This window comes from Ochotona princeps, chromosome 18 (assembly GCF_030435755.1).
Source record: "Ochotona princeps isolate mOchPri1 chromosome 18, mOchPri1.hap1, whole genome shotgun sequence".
Classification (NCBI taxonomy): domain Eukaryota; kingdom Metazoa; phylum Chordata; class Mammalia; order Lagomorpha; family Ochotonidae; genus Ochotona; species Ochotona princeps.
In genome coordinates, this window is record NC_080849.1 from 30,861,793 (window position 1) to 30,883,345 (window position 21,553).

A 21,553-nucleotide genomic window follows, 5' to 3' on the forward strand; every position below is an offset into this window, starting at 1 on the left:
GCGCGGTGGAGGGGGTGTCCGTGACGTGGCGTGAGGGAAAAGCGGCAAGCGAAACCTCCCGTGTGGACTGCAAACTGTGACCAGGCAGGGGTGGGGAACGATGCCTCCGTTCATTACAATTTCTTGCCAAGGGTTTCAAGCCTCCGTGTCCTAAACTTACTTCTTTGCCGGGCACCCAATTCCGCCGGAACGCGAGGAGCGCCTGCTGGGGACCCGTGTTTACCCCGGAGCCCCGCGGCCAGCGGCCTGCCTTCGTGCCCACGTCCTCCAGGAACGGAGACGTGTTTGGGGCACTCCAGCCGGCCCTGAGAACTAATGCCCAAGCCCTCTCGGAAAGCTTGGCTTATTTCTGGAACTTAACTCCTGGGAACCTCAATGCGGGGCCGCCCTTGAGCCCACATGCATCTGAAGAAACCATATTTGAAAAACGTTTGAAAATTACCTGGCTTTGCGCCTTCCCCCTCCCCCTTAAAAAAATCCTGTAAATCAGGATTTGATAGGCTTAAAAGACAAGACAGGTAAGAACTTTCTGTTTTTCTAGTCCCCTGACGCCGGTCACCAGGGAAGGCCCGAGCCGGAGCCGGACGCAGGAGCAAGGAGAGCCCCGGGCCCCGCGTGCCCTTCGGGGCGGGCAGGCGGGCGGGCGCTCGGCCCGGCGGCAGCTGCTTTCGGGAGCGGCGCAGCTCTCGCTCCGGGACCGCGCGGGGCCAGCGGCTTGGGGAAGCTCTCCCAGGCGCACGCGAGCGCTCCATCTGCCCTGCCTGGGACGCAGCCCGGGGTGAGGCGTCGAGGGACCCACTGCAGGTCAATATTGAGATTTTTAATAAACCAAGGAATGGGATTTTAATTATTCACAACCCAACTCCTCTGGGCCAAACGCGATTGGGATGGTCCTGGACACACCATATTAAAAGAGCCGGGTCGCTGAGAAGACGGGATGAGCGCCCTAGCCCTCCGCTGCAATTACAAATGAGCCAGACTGGCTAGCACTGGGCATTGATTACCCGTGCCCAACTGGACCCTCCTCCCCTCGCTGCCCGTTACTCCCCACCCCGCTCCCCCTCACCCCCACCCGAGGCAGGCTTCCGCGGTGGCCGGGACCTCGCGTCCCTGCATCCTGGCCGGGGCTGCATTTTTTCATGAGCCCGGGGTGAACAGGTGCGAAGTGCGCTGGGAGCATCCGGCCGGCGGGCCGAGCGCCGTGGGGGGAACATGGAGAGCGAGCGCGACATGTACCGCCAGTTCCAGGACTGGTGCCTCAGGACTTACGGGGACTCAGGCAAGACCAAGACGGTGACCCGTAAGAAATACGAGCGGATCGTCCAGCTCCTCAACGGCTCCGAGTCGAGCTCCACGGACAACGCCAAATTTAAATTCTGGGTGAAATCGAAGGGTTTCCAGCTGGGCCAGCCGGAGGAGGTCCGCGGGGGAGGCGGTGCAGCCAAGCAAGTGCTCTACGTGCCGGTCAAGACCACGGTGAGTGACTCGCCTTGCCGCTGTTATTTGTCTGCCCGAGCAGCCCTGCGGAGCCGGAGGAGGGGTGGGGGGATGGGGAGAGCCGGGGAGCCGCGAGCCACCGTTGGCTCGTGTGCCCCCCACCCTCCGCAACCCCCTCCTCAAGTCGTCCCCACTCGCAACAGCCAGACGCGATTCCCTCCCCCCCCCCACCCCCACCGTGGCGGCTTTGTGGTCCTTTATTTTTAAAGCGGTAGCGCGCACCTCCCGGAGCCCGCTGCCCTCCAGGCTTCCTGGCTCTGGGACCGGCCGCCTAGCCTCCTTCCCCGCCCGGGCCGGGCGGCGTCCGGCAGCGTCCAGCGTCCTCGGGCTGAGCCATTGTCCCACGTCCTTCGCCGGGGCGCCTGGCGCGCGTGCCGCCGCGCGCATAAAGGCCAGGCTGGAACCGCAGCCGCACGCTCTGATAACAGACGATTCTGATCGATAGGCGACAGTGTCTCCTTATTGGCACAAAGCCCCGAGTGTGGCGGTCGCGGGCAGACGAGAGGGCTCTTCCCCGGGACTAGCTACCGGGCTTTATTGTTAGACCTCTGGCCGCGAGCCCCGGGGCAGCGCGAACGCCTGGATACCTCGGGGAGCGGGCGGCCACCGCTGTTTAGATTGCAGCTAAGGTAGCTGGAGATACCTGCTCCCAGCCCCCCTCCCCCGCGCGCCCCCACTCCCTTCCTCACTTCCCTGTTCCACAAATAAAAGCCACAGATAGATGATGAGCAACAAAGAGAGGTGCGTTTGGGCGCGATCAGATGGGGTGTGTGTGTGTGTGTGTGTGTGTGTGCGCGCGCGGTGTGCGCTCGCGTTTGTGTTTCTCTTTCTGGGGTGGCACTAGTCTCACGGCCACAAAGCTTCATCCTGGGCGCTGCCAGAGGTCCTGGCCTTGGGAGCTGAGGGTCTGGCTCAACACCGCACACAGACGGCTGCGGGGTGGGGAGCTGCAGCAGCAACAGCAACCGCTTTCCTTCACAAGAAGATGGGCACTGGGGAGCTCCAAGCAGGATTGCAGATGAGCTGCCCGAGACCTTTCTGCAGCGTGCCACGGTGGGTACCGGCTCAGAGCAGGGTTGGGGGAGGTCACCGGCGTCCTTTGTGTTGGCGCCTCGCGTGGCTGTGGTTTCGGGAGCCTTTGCCCCTTCCCCTCAGCCCAGCCCCTCCCTCGCTGGCAAGTGTTTCCTGGCGCAGGGTTTCTGGAGTCTGCTTAGGAAGGAGTGAGCTTTGAACGGTGGACTGTTTCTGACAGGGGAGTACATTCATTTGGAAACAGGTGCAGGAAGGCTTGTTCAGAGCGTGATCTGAAGGACTCCTGGAGGTTTGTGGCTTCTTGAAATGAATTGGGAATAATCGGACAGTGTGCATTTTTTTTTTCTTTTTGAAATTCATGTGAGCGCGGAAATAAAGGTAAAATGGCAATGCTTGAAAGTTCTGTTGTTGGAAGGTTTCTAAGGTCAGTGGGGCTTTTTCCTGGAGCCTATGGCACTGTTCAAGACAATGCTGAGCTTACCGTCTCGCTTTACCGGATAAATGAAGACTAGACTGGCATGAATTAGAGCTGGGGCTTGTTTACATCTGGATGAGCCAGAGCCTGTGGTGGAGAACGGAGCGTTTGGATTCATTTGCCTCGGGAGTAACATGTAGGAACATAATTTGCTGTGGAGATAAGTTAGAAGAATGTGCTCTCCTTCCGACAAACCTAGCTCACCGAATGAATAAAATTATAGCACGGTTTAATTAGCTTACAGTTTTTAAAGATAATATCATATGCCTTAAATGTATCTCTGAATTTTGCTTTCCATTCCTTCTGTGGTAAACTTAGGTTCCTCTTTAACTGCCTCGGTCCAATAGGCTTATCTCTGTGTCAGTTTGTGTCCACTGGATGTGTTGACGCATGTGTCCGTTGAAAAGCTTAGTTTGAAGAATTCGAAACAAAGTGCATTTTATACTGGTTTTCAGTGCAGTACAAAGCATCATGGATGGAAATGATCTAAAAAAGCGTTCCTTTGCTCTGATATCCTTATTTTCAGTTACAAATTAGTACAGAGTTGTTGAAAAATACTGGTGAGGTGTTCTTTGCAGAGACAATTCCAGGGGCAGTCAGATGTCTTTGTCCAGGAAAATAAGAGAAAGAATCACTCATGCAGTGATATTACTAGGTAATATTAGCTTCCATGTAGTATTTAAGAGCTCTGCTCTTCCTTTGAGTCTGCTTTGACTGTCGAAGAGGTTTTTAATTCATGAACTCTGCTATTGCTCTTTCTGGAATTTTTCTACCGCTTCTGACAGCTACAGACTCCTCCTCCTTTGAGAGACAGCCAATCATCATTTCAATGAGTTGAAAAATAAATAAAAATCTCTTCTTATCATGTTTCTCACTTTGCAATTATTTTTCCCTTACATGAAGTGATTTTTTTTTTCTTGGTAACCCACAGATATATTATCACCAAGAAGACAAACCGATTATCTCCCTTCACTCAAAGGCATGTAGCCCTAGGAATGAAGAACTGTATTTGAAAGCTGTTTTCAAGTAGCCTGAGGACTTACTCTCAGCTGCTGGAGGACAGAGGGTCCCTGGCTTGTTTTGCGGTCAGGGAGATGCTTTGGCCCTGATGTTGCAGTAATCCAGTGCTGCTGATAATTAGACATCATTACTTCAGCGAAAAAGGAGACAGAAAAGGGGAGAGGACAGGCCAGGGCTAATTAACTACTTTAGTTTAATGAAAGAAGAGGAGGCTGATAGCTACTGTGAGGTTACACGAGACAGAGCACATGGACTTAATTGCTGCAAGACCATTTTTCAGTCCTATAGTTAAAGAAGCTTGACACTCCCTCTCATTTCCTGAAAGAATAAAAGCAGCTTTGCAAATGCTCTTCTCTCAAAAGCCTAAACCTAGGTGATGACCAAATCAAGCAACTGACCACTGCTTTGAAATAAAACTGTTGACCACTGAAAAAGATAAATATACCCTTTACTGTTTGTCCTGGTCATGTCTAAAGCTGAAGGGGCATATTTGCCAGTGATGTTTGGATTGCTCTGGGGCGGAGGAGGAACTGATTGGTCACCAAGCAACACCCTCCTGCAGCTCAGCCATTTTAAGTCTGGAGCAGGACCTGTGCTGGTGTGTCTGCACTCACGGGTGCTCAAGCGGGTTCAGTGTGTTGAGCATCCAGACTATTTCTGCACAAATGACTTCTTATTTTTGCAAGTTCTTTAATCAAAGATGGCAAAAATATTAAAAAGTGAAACGATGAGTAACTTAAAACCCATCTGAGAAAGATACAGCCAATGTCTGACATTGACTAGAACAAACTTTTGATCTATATTTTGAATTATAACCACTGCACATATTCTGTTTTGCTTCTTTGGTAGTTGCAGTCAGTGTGTTTTTACCAGTCTTTGATCCCAGCTGACATTTTTGGTTAGTTGAAAACATCACACTTAATAATTTAAATTGCCAAAATACAGTCTACAGCTTGATGTTAAATGGTCATTATAGAAAATAGCCAGAAAATTAATTAAAGCTGTCTGCTAGTAATATGAGGAGTACATTATCATAGTATTATGTACTCATGATATTTCAAAATATTTTAAAATATATTTTTAAAAAATTAAATTAAAAAAATATTGAAAAACATTGTGATAAAAAACACTGTGTTGTATAAAAGCTAAGGATATTTGGTAAGCTCCAATTTTTGACCTTTCAGTCTTAAACACAGTAATGGATATTGAGATTGAAGTCATGTAATGTGACCAGTCCTTTTCTTGACCTATATTTATAGGAACTGACTCTAAGGCCTAGATTTTGCCTTCTGTGCATATTTTTTCTAACATTTGTCCCACTAAAGAACGTAAGGTAACTTTTTGCCAAGAAAGGAATATGTGTTATCTTGAATTATATCACGTAAAACTGATGAGTCATTCAGTTCTGTAATCTGCAAGCTCAGATTTCATATTGTTCTTGCTGTTCACACCGATAATTAATTACTATATTGTGATAAGAATGAATATTCATGGATTCATTTATAAATGGTTAGTGTTTTGTTGCTTCATTATGTTTTTAAAAATAATTTTTTTGCTACATCAGGCTGAAGGAAATTATGGCTTGCTAAGGGGTTGTACCCATTCCCACCTGGTATAACTTTCTGTCTGAGGTTTACTTATTCTAGACTATGCTCTCTTGTCAGGAATTTGCTACAAATTTCAGAAAACAAAGCAACCCATTATGATACTTTGTATCTATAACAGAGGTAATACAGTCACTAAGGTGGACATCAAAGTGCCCCTGTCTCTTTTCCAACCACTGTGGGTGTTGCTACTGATATGCAATTTTGTTCTATTACAATCTGCGAGTCTTTATGGCACTGCCTTTTGGGGTCAAACAAAAGCCACGCATGAGTGTTAGTAATGTGGTTGGTTGACACAAGTGGTTTCTAATGAAATTGGGAGGAATAAATAGAAAAACGTGGACTTAGGACTTTGTGGCTAGGCCAGTGGTTAGGACACTCTTGGAGTGAGTAGCTTCCTGCCAATGCAGGGGATGGTTGACACAATGGAGCTCCTGCTATCCTTGAAGGGAACCTCAATCCAGTTTCCATTTCCTGGTTTAGAACTTGTGCTGGGCTGTTGTCAATTGAGGATTGAACCAGCAAATGGGAGACTTTGTTCTTTGCCACAACCTCTTATTCTTTCCTTTCTTAGAGGAATGCGTTTTTTTTTTTTAAACATGACAATTTGTTAGCAGGATTACTATACATACACTCAGGGAATAATGGTCGTTCTAGTCTGTGTATTAACACAAAGAGCAAATTCCTCAGGATGTAAGGAGGAAGTTAGACTTTTCAGTATAGGAAGGCTACCTCATCCTTATTTCCTAAGAGAGCAGTTCTTGACGTTTCCAGTGGGTCATCTGCAGTGACAGTGGGAGTGAAGTGGAGATAGAAGACCAGATGCAGTGCTTCTATAAACTTGCTGAGCTAGCTGAGAAAGATTTTTCTTTCTTATTGTCTGGAATGGAAGAAAGGGGATAAAGCAGAAATAGGAATAAAACAGCACAACTTCAAGCATCTCGATCCTTTGTCAAGATCGTAAATCCTTGTTCTAAATAGCCTTTGTGTTTACTAAGACATTTTAAAATATATTATTATATGAAAGGCAGATTTTTTTACAGAGAGAGAAGGAGAGACAGAGAGAGAGGTCTGCCATCTGCTGGTTCACTTCCCAAGAAGCCAAAATGACCGGAGCTGAGCTGATCCAAAGCTGAGGGCCAGGAGCTTCTTCCTAGGCTCCCACGTGGGTGCAAGGGCCCAAGGGCTTTGCCATCCTCCGCTGCTTTCCAGGGCCATTACCAGGGAGCTGTAGCAAAAGTAAAGAAGCTGGGACAGAATCGGTGTCTCCATATGGGATATTAGTCCTTAGTCTCTCTTTCTCTCTCTTTCTTTCTGATTCATTGATAACAAAATAGACTTCATTTATAGCATCAATGACAAGGGGTGTGACATAGTAGACAGAGTGTAGACTTTTTTCTCTTTATTTATTCTTATTGGAAAGGCAGATTTTCAGAGGGAAGGAAAGATAGAAAGATCTTCCATTCACTGGTTCACTGCCCACGTGGCTGCAATGGCCAGAGCTGAACTGCTCTAAAGCCAGGAACCAGAAACTTGTGCCAGGTCTCCCACGCGGGTGCAGGGTCCCAATGCTTTGGGCCATCCTTTACTGCTTTCTCAGGCCACAAGCAGGAATCTGGATGGGAAGTGGGCCTGTTGGGACATGCACCATTGCTCATATGGGATCCCGGTACTTGAAAGGCAGGATTAGCCAATTGAGCCATCATGCCAGGCCCCGCGAGTTTATGCAGACTTTTGAAGTGTGATTTAAATCCTAGCTCTGGAGCATTTACTGGAGCTATTAGGTGGGTAAGGTTTCTTATTAAATATGCAAATACCTCTTTAAAAGTTAAAATAATGCTAGTTAAGTAGCTTTTCATAGGAATAACATATAATTTCGATGATATGCACTAATATATTTAAAACAAAATATAGTAATATGTAAATACACATCCAATAAAGATTATGGCATATGTAACATGTGCCTGACACATAAGGTTGAAACATGTCATTTTAAGTTATAACCATACATATCATGATACAATAATTGGTAATATATATTATAGGATTCACAATTACACTACAGTACAGAGTTAAAACATAAAGTACATATGTAAATGTATCACATGTATTATTCAGATATTTATCCTGTAGAGTCCATTTTTATAAAAATAAAAATGCCTTGGAAAATGGGAATATTCTCCTTACTTTAAAATTGAAATGAGGGCCCAGCATGGTAACCTAGCCGCTAAAGTGCTCGCCTTACATGTACCACTATCCCTTATGGGTGCTGGTTCTAAGCCTGACAGCCCCACTTCCCATCCAACTCCCTGCTTGTGGCCTGGGAAAGCAGTCTAGGATGGCCCAAAGCCTTGGGACCCTGCACCGATGTTGGAGACCCAGAAGAGGCTCCGGGCTCCTGGCTCAGGATTGGCATAGCACCGGCCATTGTGGCCACTTGGGGAGTAAATCATCAGATGGAAGATCTTCCTCTCTGTCTCTCCTCCCCTCTGTGTACCTGACTTTCCAATAAAAATTAAAAATAAAATAAATCTTTCTATTTCATTTCAATTTTAAAAAAGAAAAATAATTTTAGCAAGTCCTACCAAATGTCCTATCTAGACGTAATCATCTTTTTAGATGTCTCTTTAGACATATGCAGCAAGAGATGATTAATGTTGAATAGTTACATGCAGGTAGGGACAAGTCGTTTCCCAAAACTAAAATGAAAGTCATATATTAAGAACAAAATATAACATCATCAGGATGCAGTAAAATAAAAAAATACATACATCCGACATTGCTAATACATAACTGTTTCTTACAAGTGTTATTTATTCCTGAAGTCAATGAAAAAGATTAAAGACCTTAAGAGATTGAATTACATTTTCTTTTTTCCTTTGACAAGCTCTAGTTTTATATAATATTTTTGGCTTTGCAATGACAAATGAGGAGTAAGCAGATCACTTTTGCCCACTCTTGCTTTTAGCTCCTGGTTCATAGTGTTACATTTGTTATGTATTGTATCTATTATATGTCACAATTATTTTTGTATTGTCAGTGCTTTTGATATTTATGCTTAAATTTACAAATTGGTTCTCCTTATTGCTTTTCCTTCGTTCATATCTAAATGCTTATCATCTGTTCTTTCATCTGGTTTTCTTTACTCTGAATGTCTTATTTGATTAGCTTTAATTACTGACCACCATTGCTTTTTCCAAAGGAGGGTGACTGTCAGTGTGTCTGCACCGCAGAGGGTTTGCCCTTTGGTTTGTGCTGAAGGGAAAGTTAATACCAAGTGTGAATTCATCATTACATTCTTTTCCTAGAACTTTTGTAGATATTGTATGTGCTTTGTAAAATTTGAACGCAGGCCTGTTTTTCCTAATTTCATGAGTTTCTACTTATTTATTCCTCAAATCCAATAATTACTTTAAGGTACATTTAAATTCCTTGCTTGATTTTATATTTATCTTGGGTTATTGTATTGCACTGTGTGCATAACTTCATTTGGGTCTGTGTTCTGGTGATTTTTGCTGCTTATGTTTTCAAGTCCAGCTCAGTATTTTACATTTTCTAGTGGGTGTTGCCACCCAAGACATCCAAAAGTGTTTGTCATATCACTCAGCTTAATGTCTCAAGATTCAATTATGTTGAAACAGATGATAGGGCTTCTTCCCCTTTAAAACATGGGTATTATTGCATTATGTCTGTCTGCCACATTTCGTTTTTCCATTTTCTGTGGGTGATTATTTAGGCTATTCCCACCTCTGGGTTGTTGTGAAACATGTGGTATCAAAATGGGTGTAGAAATAACTCAATGAGCCTCCACTTCTAATTCGTTTTGACTTGTCTGTGCACCCCTAAGTGGGGTTGCTGCATCATATGGTGTTTGGACATTTGCATTTGTAAATGTTGAATAATTGCCTAATTGTTGTCCAAAGCCATTGCACTGGAGCGAGTGTTCCTTAAAGAGAAGCAACTGACAACTCTGTTTTTCATCTAGAACTTTCCAATGAGCATACTCATTTTAAGCAACTGCAAGTGTTGAATGTAATTTATAGTGATATTATATTAATGTTTGACATTTATCAACTTCTTTCTATAATTAGAGTTGTTTGCACTTTGTGTAAAATACCTTGTTTAATCTTCACAATAATCCCATGCAATTAACATTTTCGTACAAATGTGAAAATTGTGGCTGAAGTTAAAATGAATTTAAAAATTCACACCACTTGGGGAGACAAACCTTTCAGTTGAATTCTAAATACTTGCATTAAATCACTTATTGCCAAACTTAATTAAATATACTTCAGTTGCTTAAAAAAAGTAAACATTCCCACAATATTGTAAGTTGTGAGTATTTGCCTCTGTACCAATTCTTAGTATATTCCAAAGTATATTAAAATATAAATATACAGGCCTGAGGTTAAAATGAGTATAAATCCACTTTTGGCATTTTCTTCTTTACCGTGATAGGTTATCTCATGCTATAAAGCAGATAGATGTGTATATATCAGTTTGAAGATAATCATCCTAGTTCACTGTACACTGTTGTCTCAAAGTGAAACACTGTAGCTATGGCCTTATACTTAAATATTAAACCCTCATTTCTAGGGGGGCGTATTTTGGTATCAATTGTCACAAAATTAAAATAATGCTTTCATTGTACAGATTTATAACATCTATAAAATCTCTATACACACCTGGTGCTTGTTCCAGATGACAGAACATTTCATCAAAGCCATAGTGAACAGTCTAGAACATCTGAAGTGTAAGATACATTGAGCAATGAGGTTTGAAAAAGCATCCTTGGGTAAAATTATGGAAGCTATGGGAGCCAAGCTTCATGTTGTAGGAAATGGCAGCTACCTTGGATGTCATAATTTAGTTGGTTATATGGGTAGAGTTGATGTTTCTCAGCGGCTTGTGAATGTGCCAGAGTGTCGGTTGGGGGAGCAAAGACTAAAAAGGTAAATACTTCTTTCTACTCAGTGTATTATTGCAAATGATATACGGGTAATAAAATCAAGTTATCAAGATTTGTATCAATATAACTTAATGTCTTTATATTACTGAGTGATTGAATCCTGCTATCTAAATCTCAAACTTCATTAATTTCAGTATTATAGGAAATATATTCTGTTAAATAAGAATAGATCTGAAGGTACTTAAAAGGACTAGAGATCAAATCATAGTATAATGTTTAGGTGTTCTTTTTTAATTCTTTTAAACTTGGGGAAAAAAAACTGTTGATCTCTTAGCTGTAGCTTTGTCAGAAACTACAAAATCATTCCATTAGAAAAATCATTCCATTAGAAAAATCCTTCCACAAGCTTACTGAAACACAGAGCTATTCAAAGTGAACAGTTAAAATATTTCTTCAACATGTGATTATTGCTTTAAGGCAACATTCTAAATCTTACTCCCAGTTGTTTCTTGCTCAAACTTCTTTGATTTTATAGCCTTATATCTATCTTTACCATTAAGGGTCTTCCTTACGTACACATTTTTGTGCAATGTACCAGGTAGAATTTTGCAAATAGTTTTCATCGTTGTATCATTTTCCTTCCCTCTGAGTATGATTGGAACCTGTTGGTTTGAGCTATCAGTCTCGTGAATACATTACCCCTTAAGGACATAACTTGAAAGGTATGACTTTAAGAATGAGGAACCTTTCAGGTTAAGCCCCCTCGGTCTCTTGTAATTCAGATTCAGTCACAGCCTCTTAAAAGTGTGGAGTTTGTTGTTTGTTTTCCCTGGTTGGCACCAGAAAAAGAAGGTGAGATTGATCCAAAGCTTGACATATTTTCACTTCAAGGCAAAGGGAGGTTTCCGTTCCCTGAGATGGATTTAACTTCTTCTCTTGGATATTATGAAGAGTGCTACAATAGAGTTGATGCAGGTGAGTCTTTGACATACTGATTTCACTTCCTTTGAATATATAGTTAGTGGGTGTGTTAGATCATATGTTAATTCTGTTCTTAGTATCTGGGAGACCTACCTTTCCGTTTTCCTCAGTGCCTGTACTGCTTTACATTCCTTCCGACAGCGTGGAAAGGCTGCATTTGCTTTACATCTTTGTCAGTTTTATCGTTTGTCTTTTCTGAGAATAGTCCTTTGAACAGGAATTGCAGTGGTGTATCTCATTGTGATTTTATCTTGTATCTTGCTAATTAACATTATGGTTCATTCTTGTAACCTCTTTGTTGACCATTTGTATGTCTTCTTTTGGGAAATATCTATTCATTCTTTTCTCTTTTAAATTCAGTTGTTTTCCTGAGTTGTGTGAACTCCATATATATTTTGAATACAACTCTTGTCAAATGGTGACATTTATCCCATTCTACAGATTATCTTTTCACTTTTTTTCTGATTGCAATTTTTTAAAATTTGTATAATCCTATTTGTCTATTTTTGCTTTTATTTTTAGTGCTTTTGACATCATATTTAAAAAAACTCCTTAAGTCTTCTAATGATTTTTCAGTCTCAGATCTTGCATTTGGATCTTTAATCTATTTTGAATTTTATATTTGATGAAATAAATTCATGTGTCATATACGCATATACAATAGAATATATGCATGACTCTGGGGGACCTTGTTATGCTGGGTTAAAGCAGACCCAGAAAGACAAATACTGTATGATCTTATTTGTAAGTAGGATCTAGAGAAAAAAGGGTAATTTTATATAGAGAAGAAAATGATGGATCCCAGAAGCTGGGGGAGTTAGACAGAAGAGAATGAGGAAGCTATCCATCACAAGGTATGTGAGCACATTGTATAGGAGGAAGAATTTCAAACAATCAGCTGTAATGGTGACCACAGTTAATAAGGACGCATTGTGGGCCCAGCACAGTAGCCTAGCAGCTAAGTCATCACCTTACATGCCGGGGTCCCATATGGGTGCTGATTCTAATCCCAGAGGCCCTGCTTCCCATTCAGCTCCAAAGCCTTGAAACCCTACACCCACATGGAAGACCCGGAAGAGGCTCCAGGCTCTTGTCTTCAGATCGGCTCAGCTCTGGCTGTTGCAGCCACTTGTGGAGTGAATCAGCAGATGTAAGATCTTCCTCTCTATCTCTTTTCCTGTCTCTATATATCTGACTTTGCAATAAAAATAAATGAATGTTAAAAACAATCATGACACATTGCATTTTTGAAAAATGCTACAGGTGAATGTTAAATGATATCACCACAAAAATCATGCTTATATGACACCGTGCATTTGCTAAGAAGATTTAACCATTCTACAAGGTATATAGACTTGATAATCTGGGTAATCTTATCAATTTTTCCAAAGAGCTGAGAGCAACGTTTTGGTTCTGTGAACGTACTTGGCCAACAGCTATCAAAACATTGGAGATATTGATCCTCAACCCCAAGGGAGTGAATTCTGCCAGTAGTTTAAAAGAACTTGGGGATGGATCTTTTTCCTGTAAGACCTTACAAATGGAAATGCAACTGTGTGACACCTAGATTTCAGCTTTATAAGGAGGTGAGTAGAGGACTCAATTTAAACATGCTGACCCACAGCAACTGAGACAATATTTGGGACATCTTAAGCTATTCCATTTGTGGCAATTTGACACACAATGGAAGCGAAGTGATGCAGCATCACTTTTTAATGCAAAATTTCCTCCAAACATTTGAACAATTCAAATAGGTCATTTTTTTGTAAAGCATATCTGGGTAAGTATTATTAGTGACTGAAGATAGAACTGAAATCATTTTTATGTTCTTTTTCTCTAATAATGTGCTGCCATTTTTATAATTTTTTGATGAAGTTGTTCACAATTTAGTCAAATAAAAACTTCTGATGAATCATTTGAATATTTAGTCTGATTACTCCTGTTAGAACACTTATAATAAATATTTATTATATATTAAACACATATATGCACACATGTATGTATGTTTACAGAAATTTCCTGTTTTTCTTTTCCCCTTCATTTTTGTTGATTGGAAAGGCAAAGAGATACAGAGACAGAGCTTTTCCTCTGCTGGTTCACTCCACAAATGCTTCCTACAGCCAGGACTGGGGCAGACCAACCACGAGCCTTGAACTCCATGTGGGCCTCCCACGTGGGTGGCAGGGAGCCTAGAGTTGAACCATCAACCTGCCTCCCAGTTGGAATCAGGAGTCAAATCTTAGTACTCTGACGTGGGATGCATGCATTCCCCACGCAATATCTTAACCACTCTGCCAAGCGTTAGTTCGTCCCAGAGATTTTATTATTAAGTATTATTTTTAAAAGCATGAGGATATATGTATACATGTCTACATCTATACATACAAATTCATCTTTTAATTAAGAACAAATTTGCTTACTGTTTTAGTTTTCACAGTAGAATGGAGAGAAGTGTACATATAAAATTTTTACATTGTTATTAATTTATATTAAAGTAGCTTTGCAACCTTAACATATATGAGAAAATATAGCAGAATGTAACATTTGCTTATTTATGGAACATAGCCATTATGTAGGTTTAACAATTTATATTTACATAATGATATGTATTTTTTTATAAAGACTTGGTTAATATTTTGGGAATATATATATAGAAAGTGATAGTAATAGGCAAATATTTTTCTTTTGATAAGACAGAAGCATAAGTTAATTTTTACTATCTATGTTGAATTTAAATTTTTTTTTCTCTGAGATTTATTCAGTATGTTCAGCCTAATGTAGATCAAGTTCTCATTTGTGGTGCTTCTCCTTACAGTGACATATTTTTTCACGTACTTTGGAGCTCTCAAAAAAATGGGAAGGTTAAGAAATATTTCAGACTTAAGTTGGAGTGGTTGGGATTTCATTTTGATGTTAAGCAGAAAGTTCTCTCGCAGCAAGAATCCTGCTTTTGTCAGTAATTTTTCTTTTTGTTACAGTGTTTTAGCCGAATGTTTCTTGAATTATGTGTTTTATCATTATGTATAAGGTTAACAGTCAAAACAGTAAGACTACTGTCTTTGCATTGGGGGGTGGTCCTTGGGTGAAGAAGATGGGATGGGCTATAGGTACCCTTTCTCTTGGTTTGTTCTGGAGCCTCTCAGTTGCCAGATAGCTAGAGGCTTTAGGGTTTTAATCTAGGGACATGGCCCATATGGGGGTGTAATGCCTAATTTGGTCACATTTGTGCTATACTTTACCCAATTGGCCTAATTAGATGAGCTTTTCAAATCTAGTACCAAAGGGTTGCTCGAATGTCAGATGCGAGTCATTGTTCTCTTAGCAATCTCTGCTCTCATGTTCATTGGTGTTTATTTGAGGTCAAGAAAGGAGTTTTACTATGCTTGCAGATTATGTTTTTCTCTATAAAAGCTATCATTACTAAACAACTAATTTGTTTACCTGGCAATCAAATTTAAAATATGCTGATATAGAATCAGTAATCTGAACAGGGTAAGGTAACATTATTATTAAAGGAGAATTTATCTACAAATTAGTAATTAATAATATAGTTCTTAAACTGTCATCACATAAACAATTTATGTCTATTGCATTATCAAGATCTGTTTGCTCAATTAAGGAGATGTTAAAATAACTTCCTTTCAACTAATTTGCATTATGCTGTTATTGGTATAGGGAATATGATAACTATGTGTTCCCTTAATTTTAAGGTTTTTTTTGTTTTTGTAATAAGGAATTATTTATTTATTTGAAAATCAGAGTCCCAGAGTAAAAGAGAGAGAGAGATATTGTATCTGCTGGTTCACTTCCCAGGTGCAGCTGCAGGATTGGGCCAGTCCAAAGCCAGGAGGTTCTTCTGGCTCTCCCAGTGAGTACAAGGGGCCCAAGCACTTGGACCATCTTCTGCTATTGTCCTAGTCATTAGAAAGCATCTGGATTATAAGTGGAGCAGCCAGGACTCCAGGTGGCACCCATCTGGGATGCTGGCTTTGCAAGCTTTACCAGATGTTATACAATGCTGCCACTCTTATCCTGCTTGAGCTTTTAAGCAAGAATAATAAGATCACTCTCTAAAGCTAAGCTATAAAATCAATATGGTTGGGGTGGATGTTTGGCATACAAAGCAAGTTACCACTTGGCTTGCCCTTATTCCATATTGCAGCACTTGGTTCTCGTGCTGGCCCCTCTGCTCCAGTCCTGCTAATGCTCACGGTGGGAGGCCTCAGATGACAATACAATCAGTAAGGTTCCTGCCACGTAAGTGGGAGACCCAGACAGAGGCCCTGACTTTAACCTGACCCAACCCTGTTGAGGGAATTTTAGGAAAAAAGAAATCAGTACAGTTAATCAGAACAGTGAGCTCTAAATGACTTTGTAGTGATAGAATGGTTATACAACTTTAACACCAGACTGCATTGTGAAAACAGCATGAAAGACCTTGTAGTAGAGTTTCATCTTCAACTTTACCAAAGCGCCCTTTTGTCTCTGCACAACTGACTACTTCCCAGGGGATGCACAGACCCACTCAGTAGCCCTTTTCTCCTAGTTTCACTTTATATATTTAAAGATGTCAGAATCTGATGAAAAGAATGCAAGCATATAAACGCAGTGTGCTATAAAGACTCAAATGTAAACTACAAAACAAAACAAACAAACAAACCCACAAACAAAACCCCACAAACCCGCAGCTGTGGAAACCGAAAAAAAAATTAGGAAGTATATTACAGTAATTGAAAGCAGAGATTGTAAAACAATGCATTATGGCATAGACACTCGTAATACAAATTAGCAGATACAAACTTAAAGAAAAAAAAACTGTTCTTCCCCAAATTCAGCAAATAATTGTAAATTATCATATAATAATGAAAATTTAATGTCAACATGTATAACATTATTTTGGGCTTTTACCTTTAACTTCTCTTGTAACCTGAATGTCACAGTAAATAATAAGAGCCTGTACATTAACATAGAAAATGACAATAAATGGTAGTTGGTCAACCATGGAAATGTGAATGAAAGCTATAATTATTAGGGGTGTCCATAAAATAATACATTGTCATGATGACAGAAGAATTTAGTGTTTCCTGAGGTTTACTCCTATTCAGGACAAAACGCTGCTACCTGCAGGAAAATAATCCCGTAACTTAATTGTTTCCTGTTATTGTATCCTCTTTAGATCCACACTTAGCAAGCTTTGCTGCTTCTAATTTTGGTTCCTAACTGGCTGGACTAAAGAGAGAGTATCACTAGTTGAAGTGTGCCAATGGAGGAAATATTAGATGTATATCTTCAGTATAAATTTAGCAATCTTCTGCTTTATGGTAGTTCAGTGTCTTCTGAGTTTCGATTGAGTTTAGAATCCTTATGATTATCAACTCATATATACTGGCAAGAGCTAAAAAGATTGCTGGATTGGTCCTGAGAAGGGAAAGGGAAAATAGATTTGAGGAAACCAAATAGGGCCGTCTGCATCCTGACTTGGCTAAATTTCTCCCTTCTGTGCAGCTATTCTGTCTTGGTTTGCTGTTCTGGTTGCTCTTTTCTGAGGGGATACTTTTTTACAACACACTTTATAATTTATAACAAAGGCAATATGAGTTTCACTTAGGATTATTATTAGTTAAAGATTCACTTATTTGAAAGGCAGTTACAGAGAGAGGGGAAGAAATGGAGTATGTAGGTCTTCCACATGGGTAGCTGGATCCCAAACACTTGGGACGTTTTCTGTTGCTTTTCGAAGACCGTTAGTGTGGAGTTGGGTTGGAGGGGGAGCAGCTGGGACACAAATTGGTGCACATAAGGGATGCTAGCATCATAGATGGCAGATTTACTCAGTACTCCACAATGCTGTCACAGAAATTTATTGATTTGAGAGAGAGAAGAGAAGAGAAGAGAAGAGGAGAGGGAAGAGAAGAGGAGAGGGAAGAGAAGAGGGAAGAGAAGAGGAGGGGAGGGAAGAAAAGGAAGAGAGAAAAACAGGGTATCTTTCATCTACTGGTTTACTTCCCAGGTGGCTCTAATGGCCAAGGTAGCAGCAGGCAGAACTGTGACGGGCAGAGAAGCCAGGAGCCTGGAATTTCATCTGTGTTCCCTCTGTGGGTGGTAGGGCTAAAATATTTGGGCCATCCTGTGCTGATTTAAAAGACAAATTAGCAGGAAGCTGGAGCCACAGTGTGGTAGCTGTGACTTAAACCAGTGCTTACACGAGATGCCAGAGTTGCAAGTGGCAGCTTAAACCACTGTACTATAGGCTGAGTCATTCACTTAAAAATTTTTATTACTGATATTTCTCAATGTTACTTTATAGTCATGGCCATTTTTTTATGATTTCATGAACACTTAATCGGGTGTCTTGTTTTATCTACTATTTTCATATGGTGAGCTATTTTATTTATAATTTTATGCCTCTTCACACTGAAGTAGAAGTTAATTTTTTAATTTAACACATGTGCATTTGTGAGATTGTATTATAAGTGTTTTTTAATTTGGGGGGACCAAATAGGAATCTTCTCAGATTCCAGGAGTGTTTTTGAATGAATGAATGCTTTCTTAAATAAATACTGTTCCTGTCATTTAGTTTGGATCATCCCATATGTTAAGATGCTTGTCAGTCACCTGGAAATATTGTAAAAATGGTAATTTTGGGTCAAGTCAGGCTCATTATAATTTATTTCTAAGAATCTATCACATGGGTTTCCAATGCTGGCCAAGATAGTGTAAATTCATGATGAGCCATCCGTTCCACCGACTACACTTAACAACTCTTGAAAGACTATAAAACAAAACTACTAGAGAACTCATAAAAGCAAACATCAGCAGAAAAAACTGGGGATTGAAGTCAACTACCAACACAACGGGTGAGTTTCTGGTCCCTAACCATCTTTTGTCACCAGGGTTTGACCTAGAGGTTGTCTCAGTCATGAAACTGCACCATGAGGAGAGACAAGACAAATGAGACTCACTTCTATCTTTCCCAGAGGACCAAGCGAAGCACTGCTTCTGTCACTTAGTGTAGAAGAATCAGGGTTTCAATAGTCAACTAGCAGAAGAACAGCCCCAGTCATAGAGCAGGCCTGCTGCTGGGGTGGTGGCTGTGCCGGTGACAGTAATTTAAAGATGTAGGTGGAAAGCCAGTTCACTTTGGAAAAACATGGAGAAAAGGTCCCTGTGGCAAAGATAATGCACGAGATCTCTGCTATTACTGTGCTTTTCCTGCGATGTTTTCCTGAAGGTGGTGCAGAAAGCTAGAACTCAGAGAGGAGTTGAGGGTTTGAAGTTACGGAATCAGTATGAAAAAGAAGAGGTTGTGATTTGGCCAACCAGAGAATTAAGGGAAATTCTATAAGGAAGGTCCCCTAAGTCTGTATAAACAGAATTTATTGTCATATCATGAATGTGCAGAATATGCCTAAAACTACGTGGCCACACCTTTGAGAACTGACATGTGATATAAACATGTCCCTGGATGGACCCAAAGGAGCACAGTGAGGTTTAAAAACGGAACTGATGTTGGAGTCACATTTGAAAAGGCAAGGCAGAACTTGGGGTGTGAGTCTGTCAGGTCTTACCACTCAGCAGCAAAGCCAGAGCGTTTTTTCCCAGAGGGATTTTTAACAGGATTCAGTCTCACAACACAACATTCAAAATGTTCAGGCTGCAACCTGAAATTACTTAACATATGAAAAACAATGAAAATGTGACACATTTTTCCTAGGAAAGAAAATCAGCAGCTGCCAACCCTAGGAAGGGACAGATGTTAGAGTTACGAAGGATTTTAAGGTAGCTATTATAACCGTGTTCTATTGTCAGAGACAGAAGAAACCATATAAAGAATAAAATGGAAGTATTTGAACCAGAAAATAAAATTAGTGATGAAAATTCACCAAATGGGCTCCAAACTAGGATGAGAGTAGCACATGAAAGCATTAGTACATGCTAAAGTAGACCACAGAAATGATCCTTTCTGAAAATCAAAACAAAAATAACGTGAAAAACCTCTACAAAACCGGGGATCTGTGGTACAATATCAAGAGGTCTGACATTTAATACTGGAATCAGAAAAAGAGAGGCAACAAGGGAATGATCCAAGAAGAAAATTACAAGAATGCCTGGACATTTCCCAAATGTACTGACAGAGCAGTTCAATACTCAAAAACACAAACAAGATAAACTCATATATAGTTATTCAATAATATATTATAATAAGACTGCCAAAAGAAAACCATTTAGAAAGTGACAAGTCACATGTTTATCTATCTATCTATCTATCTATCTATCTATCTATCTATCTATATGTTTGTGTGTGTAAATAATAAGGAATATTTATGCGGGCTTCTCATCAGAAACCATGGAACCCAAAAACAATAACAATTTACTTGAAGTATTGAAATAAAAGAATATTCTATGAAAATGTTCTTCAGAAAAGGAGGTGATGTAAAAAAGACATTCTCGGTGATGAAAACCAAAGGATTGGAGGTCAGGAGTTCCACAGCAGACAGTGAAATAAGTTCTTCAGAATGAGAAGTGATAGATACCGGAAGGAGAATACAGGTAGAGTAGCAGAAGTGATAAATTCTTTTCATCCTCTCAATTCTTTCAATACATATGAAGGTCAAAATTATAGCATTACTGGTATAATAGTATATATATATATAATTACATGTAATATGTTAGCAAGGTTGCCAAGGCAAAAGGAATTTGAGCCACAAATCAAGAGTTTTATCTGTAAAGGTTAAATGTTCTACCTTAGGATTTGCATGGATTATGTTTTAAAAAAATCTTCATCAATTTGTTAATACACTCGATTCTTAGGATCAAAGGTCAAACAATGTTTGCATAAGTGATGGAGTGAAGCAGGAAATCCCAAGGATTAGGTAGCATTCTGAAGTGAATTATAATGATAATGTATCATATAAAATGTGTGGGAAGCACCCTAAATGTGACCTAGAGGGGTGTGTGTTTTTAGAAGAAGTCAGGAGTTTCATCTGGATCTTACACATAGATGGCAGTGGCTCAAGTGCTTGGGCTATTTTCTGCTGCTTTCCTAGGCTAGAAGCAGAGAGCTGGATTGAAAATGAAGCAGCTGGGATTCCAACCAGTACCTATATGAGATGCCAGCATCACAGCCAGTGGCTGTACGTGCTACCCCAAAATGCAAGCCCCTTGAGGGAGAAACATGGTAGTAAGTGCTTGTGTGATGAAAGAGGAAATAGTGGAAATCCACAATCTAAGCTGTCTGACAAATTGGGAAAAGAAGAACAAATGAAAGCGCAAACTTACTATTAAGTATTTTCTGGTAATCTTGATAAAAATTTTTAATAAATTTTTATTTTGAATTTTGAATTATGTGGTGCAATTTCGTATAGGCTGAGATTCCCCCCCCCAAACTCCCACCCCCGTCAGATTTTTCCCATTTTGTTACAATAGTGTAGTCCTTCAAAAGGAATCATAATTCTATCAGTCTCTTATTTAAGTGTACCTCGACATTGTTGGTACAGACAATGTCAGACAGTCCAGCATCCCATTGTCTGAACATGACCAACAGTTTCATTGGGAATCCATCTTTCATCTGAAAGCAGGGATGCATGTTCCATTATACTCCCATATCTGTGTTTGATAGACCCCAGTACTCCATCACTATACATTTCCATAAGTGGAAAGTCACAAAACAAGGTCAACAACTGGTATGAGTTAGAACAGCCACAACGATAACAACAACAACAACAACAACAACAACAATGACATCAACAACAAATTACAGCACCATGAAAAAACACGCCACTGAGTAACCAACACATGGGTGACAAAAAGGAAACCCAAGTTTCTTGGGTAAAATGATGCCATCGTATAATCCATGAACCAGTGATCAATTCGACAAGAGAAAAGAATTTATTTGGAATAAACCAAAATGAAATAAAAAACATCATAACACATGGGATACAGCCCAAAAAGCAAACAAAGAATCAAAAAACAGCATGGATTGGATTATTGAAGTTACACTTTCCATGTTGGTTTCTTTATACAAGAGAGAACATA

The 21,553-nt window shown here is 40.4% G+C and overlaps 1 protein-coding gene across 4 annotated transcripts in view; it reads left to right on the forward strand.

Moving 5' to 3' along the window:
• Positions 1-342: 342 nt before the first annotated feature.
• The window catches only part of NOL4 (nucleolar protein 4), a 276,838-nt gene continuing 255,627 nt past the window's right edge, over positions 343-21,553 (forward strand). For 2 of the 4 annotated variants that reach the window (XM_004579558.3, XM_004579559.2), the window contains exon 1: positions 343-1,476. In XM_004579558.3, coding sequence (XP_004579615.2) covers positions 1,213-1,476 — 264 coding nt within the window. In that variant the 5' untranslated portion in view covers positions 343-1,212. The remainder of the gene's footprint in view (positions 1,477-21,553) is intronic. The other 2 variants (XM_058676997.1, XM_058676996.1) reach the window with 2 other exon arrangements.